Source organism: Saccopteryx leptura, chromosome 3 (assembly GCF_036850995.1).
Source record: "Saccopteryx leptura isolate mSacLep1 chromosome 3, mSacLep1_pri_phased_curated, whole genome shotgun sequence".
In the NCBI taxonomy this organism is placed as follows: domain Eukaryota; kingdom Metazoa; phylum Chordata; class Mammalia; order Chiroptera; family Emballonuridae; genus Saccopteryx; species Saccopteryx leptura.
This window is the reverse complement of record NC_089505.1, coordinates 323,119,072-323,133,893: the sequence shown is the minus strand read 5'-3', so window position 1 is coordinate 323,133,893 and position 14,822 is coordinate 323,119,072. Positions and strand designations below refer to the sequence as shown.

Genomic DNA, 14,822 nt, shown 5'->3' with positions numbered 1-14,822 from the left:
AGATATGAACCTGCATGGGCCAGGCGGCTGTGATGATGGCCGTGGCTACTGGCTTTACAGTGCATGAGCATGTGGCAGTGCCACATATGTATAGTTTATGTAAGGCTATGGGTACACTCAGGGCAGATAGCAAATTGTGGATTGCCTGCCTGTCACTGTGAGGGGCCATTTTGCTGTTTGTTTGCTTGCTGCTGTGAAAAGTGGTTCCCCCTTGCCTGTTTGCTCATCTGCGGTTGTGAGGCTCTATTAAATGGGTAGGGCCCAATATTTTCTGGTTCTGCAGTTTCCCTACCATCTGCCTGAATCCAGCGTGGACTTCCCCAACTTTAGCCATTGGCATTACACTATGTAAAGCCAGTATCCATGGCCACCATCACAGCCGCCTGGCCCATGCAGGTTTGCATTAGATTTGGACAGATGATAATGAAACAACAGAGCCAAGAACTGGTGGGACATTAGCTTTAATCCTAGCTTGCACCCTGTAGGCAAGTAAAAAATACACTGGGCCCCAAAACCCACTTATTCAGTGCTCATAAAGCTACTGACTTATCCAAATTTCCTAGGATCAAAGGTTTCTAACTCACTAGCCCTACTCACCTCTGTTCCCCATCTCCTCTCGACGCAAACTCTGCACAAACTGGCTTCTCCCTCAGCACTCCAACATCTTGGCTGCCTCTCCTCTCCTCCACATGGCCTTTCTCTGCTCTCTCCTCTAATGCTAATCTCAGGAACCGAGAGAGCAAGCTCCTGGTCTACCCCACTTTACAGTGTAGAAATCAAAACCTTTAATCTAATATACAAACAAGGAAGTCGCTGATACAAAGTCACTTATCTGAGGCATAATGGAGTTCCTCATGAGAGTGCACCACCGCACATCATGCAATCAGTCAAGGGTATGGGGAAAAGCTTAGTCTTAAAACTAAGCCTTAAGCTATAATGACCTGGCCTGCTTACAGCCTGTCCCCCACACCCAATACAAACTATAAGCGAGCAAACATATATATCATATTTACAAACTTATTTGACCAACACTAGGCAACTGAGGTTTTCTGCCCTGGATGATCTGTTGTACCACGCCAGTCTTCCTATTCTACTCATGTCTCTCTAACTTCTGTATTAATAAGATATGGTCAGCAAAGGTGGGGGCATCATAAAGCAGGAGCCAAGACCTCAGTTTCCCTTGGAGTCTGCATAATAAACTACTAAAACAAATCTTGTAGCGAAATGGACAATGCAATGATACAGCTTCTCAGGTAGTATCTTAGACAGAGTCCAGGTTTAAACTGAAAAATAGTCTAGTTTCTCAAGAGGGTCAGAGTCCGAATTGCAAAAGAGTCCAGATATTTAGTCATAAGTTATGGTACTAGAATCCTTAGCAACTAGATGTGGGATTCAAAGAAATTAAGGGTAGTTGCTCATATTCTTTCAGATGATCCTTTTTTAGATGCCATACCTGTTCATTGGGTTCTCAATCCTAAATTACTGTATTTGTATCTGTTCACAAGTATTTTCCATACTCTAAATGAATATATAATAGTGTGATCTATGCATCTCCACCCTCCTCCACAAGAACTCAGAAGATGATGATCGATTGATTGATTTGATAGGGGGAACTCAAGAGTTAAAATTTTAGCTTGAGTAATGGTGGCTCTGGTTATCATCAGTGGGCATAATGGTTAATGCAAGTAAAAGCTTTTCTCTAGGAATTGGGACACTTAAACAGGCCTACAAGACTTAACTAAATCTGAAAATGGGCCCTGGCTGGTTGGCTCAGTGGTAGAGCATCGGCCTGGCATGCAGAAGTCCCGGGTTCGATTCCCGGCCAGGGCACACAGGAGAGGTGCCCATCTGCTCTCCTCCCCTCCCCATCTCCTTCTTCTCTGTCTCTCTTCCCCTCTTGCAGCCGAGGCTCCATTGGAGCAAAGATGGCCCGGGCCCTGGGGATGGCTCCTTGGCCTCTGCCCCAGGCGCTAGAGTGGCTCTGGTCAGAACAGAGCGAAGCCCCGGAGGGGCAGAGCATCGCCCCCTGGTGGGCAGAGCGTCGCCCCCTGGTGGGCGTGCCAGGTGGATCCAGGTTGGGCGCATGCGGGAGTCTGTCTGACTGTCTCTCCCCATTTCTAGCTTCAGGAAAAAAAAAATCTGAAAATGACCCACCTTTGACAAGCCTACAGGACTTAAGGAGATCTGCTAGTGACACACCTTATGTCCCGGGGGATAGCAAGCAAAGCCTTTGTACTCCAAAGAAGGGATTCTCACTGAATAGAACCCAATTAACTTTGACTATGATTGGATTAACTCTCCCTTGAAATTCCAAAAGCCTTATCTACCATTTTCTTCCCCTTATAAAAATAAGTTGGCTCAGGAAAGTGAGCTGTGATGATTTGGGAATGCAACCCGCATCTCCCCAGATTGCTGGCCATCAGAGTCAAGTGCCCATAAAGATTCACTCTCTGTCTCTAAATTTGTGACAGGCAGCACAAACTCCATTATATTTTTCCTGTTTCACATTGATTAGAATAATAAAAATGTTGACTTGAAAAGATTTATTTGGCAATATCCCCCCCAAAAAATATTCTGGGTTTAATCTGAATTAATTTTACAGTTATACTGACAAAATCATATTATAGAGTCCTAATCAAAATGCTTTAGATGAGACTTTATAGCCTAGTTCCAAAGCTAGCTATTAATTAACTATGCTTTGTTAAAAGACCATTACAAAATTGAATGACGTGGGGAAAACAGCTGTGTAAGGCTTGCTCGCTCGTTTCCCAACCGCAAACACTTTACATGATTAGTGCATGAGCACGTGCCAGGAAGGCACATGTGTGTGGCTCTATGAAAAGTTACGAGTGCTTTCCCTCAGGGGCCATTCTCCCAGATTGCTTTTCCTACACTACGAGGTACAGTTTCTGGATTCCCTTAACTGCCATCGGGAGGGGCAGTTTTCCTGATCCCTAGCCCTCCACTTCAAAAAGCAGGTTTTCCTTTATTTATTCACTTGCCTGTCTCTGCAAGCCTCCAATAAACAGTTAAGGCCCAACACTTTTTGGCTCTAAATTTCCTCTACTATCTTCCCAAAATCAATGCAAACTTGAGTGGCCTCAATCACCAGCATTACATTTGTCATAGTGGGCAGGATTTGGATCAGATTGGTATGGAGCCACCAACACCTTTGAAAGGTGGGGTAGAGAAGTGGTTGTTGTTTTCCAGCATATGATTCCCCATGTCTGTTTTGGGGGTCTGTAGGCTGTTTTTTATACAGCCCTGTGAGAAGAAACAGAGAGCTCTGTGCAAGAGGCTAGCTGAAGTAAAAATACTCCAGGATGAGCTGCAGACTGAGTGCCAACAACAGCATAGGCTGGAATGGTCACTGGAGAGCTGCAGATTCAAGAACTGTAGATCAGGCTACACACTGAGAACCAGCAATGGCTTGAATTGAAACAAGCACTGGAGAAGGAGGGTCACTGCTCTTGATAGCTGCAGTGAGATGTAGGTTGAGTACCAATGATGCCTGAAACTGGAGTAACCACTGGAGAAGGAATTATGGGTTTATGAGCTGCAGTTTGCTCTGGAAGCTAAACATTGGCCATCACAGTTGTTAGGAAAACAACTGTGGGTTCAAGACCTTGAGCTTCAGCTTCAGGGCAAGAGCCAAGCTACAGGAGCCAAAACAGGCACTGAAGAAGGAGCAGTACCCCTGCTGATTGAGTGGCTCTGAGTCAGCAGAAGTAGGCATTTCCAACTCCTCTTCTGAGAGGAGGCTCAAACTGACACTGCCGTCTCCAGATTCTGAGCCTGGTTAATGGTTGCCCAGGAGGTAAAAATTCAGCAGCCAAGAATCCCTCAGGTGCAGGCACAGCCTCTTCCATAGGTAGTGGAGCACTCTGTGGTTCGGCACTACACCCAGGCAGAGCTGATGGAGTTAAGGGCACAATTCCAGCAGAAACCTACCGAGACCCAGGAGCTTGGTTGCTATGGTTGTGGGACATAAGGGGCGGATGGCATCATGCTCTTTGAAACAGAGATGGAGAAATTGGCTGCTATTACCATACACTCCTCCTTGACGCAGCGTCTTCAAACTGCCATGACAACCCAGGAAACCATACCTTATAAGAGTGGCTGATAGTTGCCATTTTTATAGTCTGTCAGAATACTGGAGACTAGCCAGGGGCAGTGAGTCAGTGGCAGTCATATACTAAACTGCCCCAAGTTCTTTGGGAACTGGATATGAGGAATGCTGCTTTCAACATGAGGTCCCATGGGCCAAATGAGAAGGTATTTATAGCAGGGATGAGGGACCTTAATCTCTGTAGCATGCCATTGCCCCTTTTTGGTCACTAAATGGCATCTAATAATAATTAAGAAAATTAGACTATCCCTTTCCTATCATGTATACGATGCATATGAACACTACGAATTTGTGTATTCATTTGTGCAAGTAGAGGCCCTCCCATTATTTAGCATACAAAGGAGTCTGTGCTTAAGTCACCAGCATAGAACAACTTCATTATATGTGACAACATGTGACTCTCTGGTATTTGGAGCCCTAAATAGGAATTTCTGCAATGAACAGCACCGTTACACATTGAAAAAAAATGCCTACTTAACATATTACCATTCTTTATTTAAAAAAATAAAAACTTTCTTATTAATTATTGTCACTTCTTATTAATTATTGGATGTCACAGTGAAATCCTGAACTGGTAATTAAGTTTCTTGGGAGCACTTAGTAAAGAAATTTCACAAGTTCATTTAAATTTTATCTAGTATTCCTTAACATATTATTCATAGCCTATCTCTAACTCAATGCTGCATTTTTATCTGTTCAGGTTAAAAATATAATATATGACTTTCTCTTTTTAGGGAGGAGCAGAACATAACATACCAGTTGTCATTTCAAAAATCTCCAAGGATCAAAAAGGTAGTGTTAAGCATTATACAGTAGCTATTTATTTGTCACCTATTATTATTTAAGAATAAGATAATATAAATATTTAAGAATCATAATTTCATAGATAACTTAAAATTGTAAGTACATGAGAAAATTTAGTCATCTATCCAGAAGAGTGATCATTTTTAACAATTGTAAAATCTTAAATGGTAGGAATAAATAGAAATATCTCAGTTTGTGTTTCAACATTTGGGCTGAATCATGTGATTACCCTTGTATTTCCTATCCTTGAGCATCTTTTAAGATACTTTGTGTATAAAGCATTAATTTTTTTCTTTTATCAGTTTTGACCTTTAAAAACTCATCTGTATGAAGAAAGTAGTTGATACATAATCAATGTCCTTTTTCATTTATAGCGGAACTTTCAGGACTACTCTTTATCGGGGATGCAATTCTACAGGTATACATTTTACCATTATTGTTTTATGTCAACCAAAACATAAAGTCAATCACAATATACTCCATAAAACTATGTTTGCTATTTTTCATTGCAGATAAATGGAATTAATGTGAGAAAATGCAGACATGAAGAAGTGGTGAGTTTTCTTTACTTTTTCTTTATATCATAATTTTTCTCATGTGCAAATAAAAATTTAGTTCATTGTTAAAAAACTTTAATTATTATTGTTTTGGGGCTTTTAAAACAACAGAAATTTATTCTTCTTAATAATTTAAATTTTATTGACTTTAGAAAGAGAAGAAGAGAGAGAGAGAAATATTGATTGTTGTTTATTGTTTGATTTTATGTGTTCTGATAAGAAATCAAACCCACAACCTTGGCGTATTGCGTTGACACCTAACCAAATGAGCCAATCAGCAGCCAGGGAACAAATTTATTTTTTAAAGTTATTTTTTAAAATGTTTTATTTTTATTTATTTTTAATTGAGTTAATTGGGGTGACATTGGTTGTATAAGTTTCAGGTGTACAATTCTATAACAGATTATCTGTATTGTGTATTCACCAACCAAAGTCAAATCTCCTTCCATCACCATTTATCCCCCCTTTTTCCTCTTCTACTTACCCACAACCCCCATTCTCTCTTATAATCACCGTAATGTTACCTGTATCTAGGAGTTTGTATTTTTCTTTGCTTAATCTCTTTACCTTTTTGTCCCAGACTCCTATCCCCTCCCCTCTGACAGCTGTCAATTTGTTCTTTATGACTTGTACACTGTTGCTGAGAATGCAGAATGGTGCAGCCACTATGAAAAGCAGCAGTATGAAGTTAACTCAAAAATTAAAAATGAAACTGCCTTATAACCCAGCAATTCTACTTATGAGCTTATAACCAAAGAATATACACAAAACACTAGTTTGAGAGAATACATACCCATATTGACTGCATCATTATTTACCATAGTCAAGATTTAGAAGCAGTCTAAGTACTCATCAGTAGATAAAGAAGCTGTGGTACATTTACAAAATGGAATACCACTCAGCCATAAAAAAATAAGAAAATCTTATTTTTTTAAGAACGTGGATAGACCTAGAGTATTATGCTAAATGAAATAACTCAGTCAAAGAAAGACAAGTAACATATGATTTCACTTATATGTGGAATCTAATGAAAACAAAATAAATTAACAAACAAAATAGAAAATTGTTCATTTTATTCATGAGAAAGATATCACATTGGTCCAAAGTGATATCAGATTTACAAAGTATCTCCTGATCTTTTAGTTGGTGTTTTTGTTTTGTTTTGTTTTGTGTTGTGTTGTTTTGTTTCATATTGGAAAGAGATCAGGGAATATTGCCCAGGGTGAAATATAATTCAAAGAAATACTTAAGAAAGGTCATTTGTTATGTTTTTTTAATTCTGTTTTTCTATTAATCTCTAATGTCCACTAGGTATATCTCTGTGTGAATACATCTCTAAGTTTTGCAAATGTTCAGCAATGAAATGTATACCTGTAAAATTTCATACAGTAACAGGGGCAATTAGAAGATCATATAAAAACTGTGTATGTGTGTGAGAAAGAGAGAATTTAAAGGAACTTAATCTTAAGGCATATAATAGGTTTAACACTAGGAGAATGGTTATCAATTTTTATTGTGGTATTTTGTTGGAATTTGGTAAATGTGCAGATCTGAAACTGGTCTCAAATATTCTGATCCAGCCAGTTTAGGTTGACTCAGGATTTTGGATTTTAAACAATTATCCCAAGTAGTTCTATCGTAGGTGGCTTCTAAATTACACTTTAGGAGACTCTGGAAGGTTGAAAAGCTTCTGTTAGTGTTGGTAAAATGACATAAAAATCATACAGAAAGAAATAGGACAGTGGTAAGTACTTTGGGAAACATTCATCATGGTTGGTTAGATAACATTTACAGAACCTTTGCTGAATTATAGGAAGGTGAAGGAAAAATATTATATTTAAAAGTTTATACTCAAGAGTCAAACAAAATTAAAAATACTGTAAGCCCTTTGCTTCTTAAAGCTCTAGTTTATTTAGTTTTGGAATACATTGCTCTTTTGCTAAAATCTATTTGAATAACCCTCTGATATATCTAAATATTTCAAATCTCATAAAGAAAACCTTGAGAGTCTGTGAAAAGCCAGTTTTATAAGTAGTGATATTAGTGTTCTTTGATTATGAGCACTTCAAATAATTAGGGTTTGTTAGTATTCATCACTATTTATCACTGGTCTTTGTCTTCTTAAAAATCTTATCTGGGCCACCCTTATTACCAATCTTTAGTGAACTTTATGTAAAATGGAAATATTTCAAATCTCAAGTTTTCTACAAATATGAACAGAGAAAAGGAGTGTTTTAGGTGAGAGAAGAGCATAGCAAAGAGCATTGTTTGCAGGTTCACGTTAATATTAAATATTGCCATGTAAACAAAGATAATTAACTTTAATTTTTTTTATTTTACAAAAGTATGAAGTAATTTTAAACTCTTTATACATGGAACAAACACAAGTGCATTCTGTTTTAGAAACACATGCAGTTAGATGGAAATAGTTTTTGCAATTTTGTCCTTCAGAGGAAAACAGCATGCTTAACATGATGATAGACCTTTAAACAGATTAATGTGGCAAGAAAAGCTGGAATGCACTAATAATGCCATTTCTTAAAGGTATTCATTCCCCTTTAAAGAAAAAGAATTTAAAATTGCATTGCAAATTATATGTGGTTCTTCAGAGTAAATTTTTTTTTATTAATTTTACTAGGGTGACATAAATAAATCAGGGTACATAAGTTCAAAGAAAACATGTATCTTGTCAATCAATTATGTTGCTTACCCATCACCCAAAGTCAGATTGTCCTCTGTCACCTTCTATCTAGTTTTCTTTGTGCCCCTCCCCCTCCTCCTTTCCCTCTCTCTCTCCCCCCACCCCCCGTAACCATCACACTCTTATCAATGTCTCTTAGTCTCGCTTTTATATCCCACCTATGTATGGAATAATGCAGTTCCTGGTTTTTTCTGATTTACTTATTTCACTTCCTATAATGTTATCAAGATCCCACCATTTTGCTGTAAATGATCCGATGTCATCATTTCTTATGGCTGAGTAGTATTCCATAGTGTATATGTGCCACATCTTCTTTACCCAGTCATCTATTGACGGGCTTTTTGGTTGTTTCCATGTCCTGGCCACTGTGAACAATGCTGCAATGAACATGGGGCTGCATGTGTCTTTATGTATCAATGTTTCTGAGTTTTGGGGGCATATACCCAGTAGAGGGATTGCTGGGTCATAAGGTAGTTCTATTTCCAGTTTTTTGAGGAACCACCATACTTTCTTCCATAATGGTTGTACTACTTTACATTCCCACCAACAGTGGATGAGGGTTCCTTTTTCTCCACAGCCTCTCCAACATTTGCTATTACCTGTCTTGTTAATAACAGGTGAGAGGTGGTATCTCATTGCAATTTTGATTTGCATTTCTCTAATAACTAAAGACGATGAGCATCTTTTCATATATCTGTTGGCCATTTGTATTTCTTCCTGGGAGAAGTGTCTGTTCATGTCGCCTTCCCATTTTTTTATTGGATTGTTTGTTTGTTTGTTGCTGAGTTTTATGAGTTCTTTGTACATTTTGGATATTAGGCCCTTATCTGAGCTGTTGTTTGAAAATATCATTTCCCATTTAGTTGGCTGTCTGTTTATTTTGTTATCAGTTTCTCTTGCTGAGCAAAAACTTCTTAGTCTGATGTAGTCCCATTCATTAATTTTTGCCTTCACTCTTCCAGCCTTTGGAATCAAATTCATAAAATGCTCTTTAAAGCCAAGGTCCATGAGTTTAGAACCTATGTCTTCTTCTATGTACTTTATTGTTTCAGGTCTTATATTTAGATCTTTGATCCATTTTGAATTAATTTTAGTACAAGGGGACAAGCTGTAGTCCAGTTTCATTCTTTTGCATGTGGCTTTCCAGTTTTCCCAGCACCATTTGTTGAAAAGGCTTTCTTTACTCCGTTGTGTGTTGTTGGCAGAGTAAATCTTTTTTTTTTTTTTTTTTTTTTTTTTGTATTTTTCTGAAGCTGGAAACGGGGAGAAACAGTCAGACAGACTCCCTCATGTGCCCGACTGGGATCCACCAGGCACGCCCACCAGGGACGACGCTCTGCCCACCAGGGGGCGATGCTCTGCCCCTCCGGGGCGTCGCTCTGTCGCGACCAGAGCCATTTTAGCGCCTGGGGCAGAGGCCAAGGAGCCATCCCCAGCGCCCGGGCCATCTTTGCTCCAATGGAGCCTCGGCTGCGGGAGGGGAAGAGAGAGACAGAGAGGAAGGAGAGGGGGAAGGGTGGAGAAGCAGATGGGCGCTTCTCCTGTGTGCCCTGGCCGGGAATCGAACCCCGGACTTCTGCACGCCAGGCCAATGCTCTACCACTGAGCCAACTGGCCAGGGCCAGAGTAAATCTTTTTTAAGAGAGAAAGAGAGGGACAGAAAGACAGGAAAGGAGAGAAATGAGAAACATCAATTCACAGTTTATTTATTGTTTCCTTGTATGTGCCTTGACCAGGGAGCTCTGGCTGTGCCAGTGACCCCCTCATTCAAGCCAGTGACCTTGTGGTCAAACCAGCAACCTTGGTCTTTAAGCCCGTGACCATGGGGTCGTGTCTATTATCCCCTGCTCAAGCCAGTGATCCCATGCTTAAATTGCTGAGCTTGTGTTCAAGTCAAGTCAGTGACTTCAAGGTTTTGAACCTGAGTCCTCAGCATCCCAGGCCAATGCTCTATCCCCTGCGTTACTGGTCAGGCCAGAGTAAATTTTTATTGTAAGGTGTTTAGCCTTATTAGGTTTGAAATACAGGTACTAATATTCTTATTTAATTTCAATCTTTTACTTACAACAGTGATTGGATGATTTTGTCCTCATTATTAATTGCTTAAATAAAAGAACTTACTGTACCTCTGTGGGACTAAGATGTTAATTAAATATTTTAGAATGAATTTACATGTGCAGAAAAAGCAGAAGAATCACAAAGGAATTAGATGGTTTTAAAATCAAAATCAGTGAGTCATATAAGGTTTCAAATTCAGAAATAAATTGGGTAGGCATGGCTACATATTGTTGTACATGTAATTTTTTTATTAATCTATACTATTCATTGATATTTGTTAAAAATCCTGCAATTGGCCCTGACCGATTGGCTCAGTAGATAGAGTGTTAGCCCAGTGTGCGGATGTTCTGGTTTGATCCCTGGTCAGAGCACACATGAGAAGTGACCATCTGCTTCTTTCCTCCCTCTCCCCCTTTTCTCTCTCTTCCTCTGTCACAGCCAGTCACTCAGTTGGTTTGAACATAAATCTCAGGCACTGAGGATGGCTTAGATGATTTGAGCATCAGTCCCAGGAAGGGGTTGCCTGGTGGATTCTGGTCAGGGTGTGTGTGGGAGTTGGTCTCTCTATCTCCCATCCTCTCACTTAAAAAAAAAAAAAAAAAGGTTCTGCAATTGGCTGTGATAAATTCACTCTTAGGAAACTTTTAACGGGTAGCTGTTACTTTTATGTTCAAGTTTAAGGTTTAACTTTTGCAGAAGGGAGATCCCATGTTGTTTATTTTGGATGCTAAGTAGAATTGTTAATAGAATTCTTTATCTAAATTTCTAGAATTAGATTATTGAAGGAGTTGCATCTACATGTTGCTGTTTGGGGATATAATAATTTAATTATGGGTTTTCTCCATTAGTTACAAGGCATTATTCTTGTTAGAAGATTGTAAGGAAAAGGAGCTCCCAAATTTCCCCATTACAAAAGACTAGAACAAACCAAATATTGTTTTGCGTGTGATCTGGTAAGGAGAGAAGAGGATGCAGTAGATAGAGGGTTTTAATGCTCAGAAAAACTGAATACAGATCTTAGCATCAAACCACTTACTAACATTATAATTTCAGGCAAATAAACTTACCTTTCCTGTCCTTCTCAATCATCTGTAAAAATAAACTAATAACTTTTATAAGGATTGAATTACTGTAATGTATGTAAAAGACCTAGCAAAGATATGGCAATGAAGGAAAATTATATATAACGGTATGCCATCAAATAATATTGCTTTAACATGCTGACACTTTCCTTCTATCTCCTATTTATCCCCAGTGGCCACTACTATGTGAGTGTTAAACAGTATAGTGCTATGACCCATGCTGGTCCATGAGAGGTCCCACAACAGATGTATCTCATGATTGATATTCATCAACATCCCAAGCTCCTTCTACCACTTCCAGTCAGGAATCAAAGTAGGCAATATTGGTGTGGTGGCAGGGCCATTTGAAACATTTGGATACTTTGGTCATTCTAGCAGGGTATAATTTATTTTTGACATAAATGTGTTTTGTAGTCCATGAATTGTGGCCGCAAAACTCCAAAAGTCCCTAATGTACCAATATTTTCAAGAAAAGCTAAATTTATTCTCATTGCTGATGTTAAGATTGTCTCTACTTTAATTTATCATTGAGGCCTAGACATATTAAGTAGTTGACATCTCTTCTGTTTTGGCTGTATAATTTGCTTTCATTGTTAAAATAACTTTTTATTTTTCAATTATAGTTGACTTATAAAATTATATTAGTTTCAGGTATATAACATAGTGATAAGGTATTTAATGACTTTATTTATTAAAATTTGGAGAGAAGGTCCTGGCTGATTGGCTCAATGGTAGAGCATCAGCTGGTATGTGGAAGTCCTGGATTTAATTCCTGGTCAGGGCACAGAAGAGAAGCAACCATCTGCTTTTCTACTCCTCCCTCTCCACTCTCTTCCTCCCCTGAAACCATGGCTCAAATGAGCTAGTTGGCATTAGGTGCTGAGGAGGCCCCATGACCTCACTGCAGGCACTAAAATAGCTTGGTTGCTGAGCAACAGAACAGTGGCCTCAGAAAAGCAGAACATCAATACCAGAAGGGGATTCCAGGTAGGCATATGCAGGAGTCTGTCTCTCCATCTCTGTGCTTCTTACTTGATAAAAAAGAAAGAAAAAATATTTGAGAGAGGATAGAAAGAGAGATAGAAAGAAAAGGGGGAGGAGTGGGAAGCATCAAATCATTGTTGTTTCTCTTATGTTCCTTGACCGGGCAAGCCTAGGGTCTCAATCTGGTAACCTCAGCACTCCAGGTTGATGCTTTATCCACTGCACCAACACAGGTAAGGCATTATTAGGCATGTATAGTATGTAACATTCAAAATGATCACTCTAGTAACTGTAGTATCCATCTGACACCATACATAGTTATGGATATATAACTGACTATATATTCTATGCTGTATTAAAAATCCCCATGACTGTTTTTATAACTGGCAATTTGAAAATCTTAATCTCTTTCCTTTTTTCACCCATCATCCCAACCCCTTCCCATCTGGCAACTATCAAAATGTTCTCTGTATGTATAAATTTGTTTCTCTATTTTGTTTTGTCAATTCCAATAAGTGAAGTCAGATGGTATTTGTCTTTCTTCATTTGAGTTATGATTTCATTCTTATTTATGGCTGAGTAATATTCCTTTGTACATAAGTTCCACCTCTTTTTTTTAAATTTTAATAATTTTATTTTTTAATGGGGTGACATCAATAAATCAGGATACATATATTCAAAGATAACAAGATAATATGTCCAGATTATCTTGTCGTTCAATTATGTTGCATACCCATCACCCAAAGTCAGATTGTCCTCTGTCACCTTCTATCTAGTTTTCTTTGTGCCCCTCCCCCTCCCCTTCCCCTCTCCCTCTCCCCCCTCCCCCTGTAACCACCACACTCTTATCAATGTCTCTTAGTCTCACTTTTATGTCCCACCTACATATGGAATAATGCAAGTTCCTGGTTTTTTCTGATTTACTTATTTCACTTCCTATAATGTTATCAAGATCCCACCATTTTGCTGTAAATGATCCGATATCATCATTTCTTATGGTTGAGTAGTATTCCATAGTGTATATGTGCCACATCTTCTTTACCCAGTCATCTATTGACGGGCTTTTTGGTTGTTTCCATGTCCTGGCCACTGTGAACAATGCTGCAATGAACATGGGGCTGCATGTGTCTTTACGTATCAATGTTTCTAGTTTTTGGGGTATATACCCAGTAGAGGAGTTGCTGGGTCATAAGGTAGTTCTAAATATTTTCAGTTTTTTGAGGAACCACCATACTTTCTTCCATAATGGTTGTACTACTTTACATTCCCACCAACAGTGGATGAGGGTTCCTTTTTCTCCACAGCCTCTCCAACATTTGCTATTACCTGTCTTGTTAATAATAGAAGAAGAAGAAGACATAGGTACTAAACTCATGGACCTGGGTTTTAAAGAGCATTTTATGAATTTGACTCCAAAGGCAAGAGAAGTGAAGGCAAAAATTAATGAATGGGACTACATCAGACTAAGAAGTTTTTGCTCAGCAAGAGAAACTGATAACAAAATAAACAGACAGCCAACTAAATGGGAAATTATATTTTCAAACAACAGCTCAGATTAGGGCCTAATATCCAAAATATACAAAGAACTCATAAAACTCAACAACAAACAAACAGACAATCCAATAAAAAAATGGGAAGAGGACATGAACAGACACTTCTCCCAGGAAGAAATACAAATGGCCAACAGATATATGAAAAGATGCTCATCTTCTTTAGTTATTAGAGAAATGCAAATCAAAATTGCAATGAGATACCACCTCACACCTGTTAGATTAGCTATTATTAACAAGTTCCATCTCTTCTTGGTCCATTTGTCTATTGATGAACATTTATATTTCTTTCGTATCTTGACTATTGTAAATAATGTTGCAGTAGAGATGCATGCATCTTTTCATATTAGTGTTTTTGTTTCTTTGAATAAATATGTAGATTTACTGGGTCATTCTTTGCCTCTTATTATAGCCTTTACTAAAATTTATTTTATCTGGTATAAGTATTGATATCCCAATTTTTTTATGGTTTCTATTTGCATAAGATGTTTTTTGTACCCCTTTATTTACAGTGTGTGTTTGTCTTTTAATCTGAAATAGATCTGTTATGGACAGCATATGCATGGGTCTCTTTTTCTTCATTCAGCTGCCCTATGGTATTTTATTGTACCATTTAATCCATGTACATTTAAAGTAGTTACTGATAGATATGTAGTTATTGCCATTTTATTATTTATATTTTTATCTTTCCTTCTCTTCTTTTTTTCTTTCTTCTTTTTTTTTTTTTTCTTCTTCTTCAAAAGTATCTTTGACATTTCTTGTAATACTGGCTTGGTGGTGATGAACTCCTTTAGCTTTTTCTTGTCTGGGAAGCACTTTATCTCTCCTTTGACTTTAAATTATAGCCATGCCGGGCAAAGTAATCTTGGTTGTAAGTTTCTGATTTTTATCATTTTGAATATTTTGTGCCAATCTCTTTTGGCTTGTATGTCTATTCATGTCAATTTATTAATTTAA

At 38.3% G+C, this 14,822-nt stretch overlaps 1 protein-coding gene across 4 annotated transcripts in view; it reads left to right on the top strand.

Moving 5' to 3' along the window:
• SNTG1 (syntrophin gamma 1) overlaps positions 1–14,822 on the top strand; it is a 587,020-nt gene that overhangs the window by 307,123 nt on the left and 265,075 nt on the right. For all 4 annotated transcript variants that reach the window (XM_066379071.1, XM_066379069.1, XM_066379070.1 and 1 more), the window contains 3 exons: positions 4,864–4,921; positions 5,308–5,351; positions 5,446–5,487. In XM_066379071.1, the coding sequence (XP_066235168.1) occupies positions 4,864–4,921; positions 5,308–5,351; positions 5,446–5,487 (144 nt within the window). The remainder of the gene's footprint in view (positions 1–4,863; positions 4,922–5,307; positions 5,352–5,445; positions 5,488–14,822) is intronic.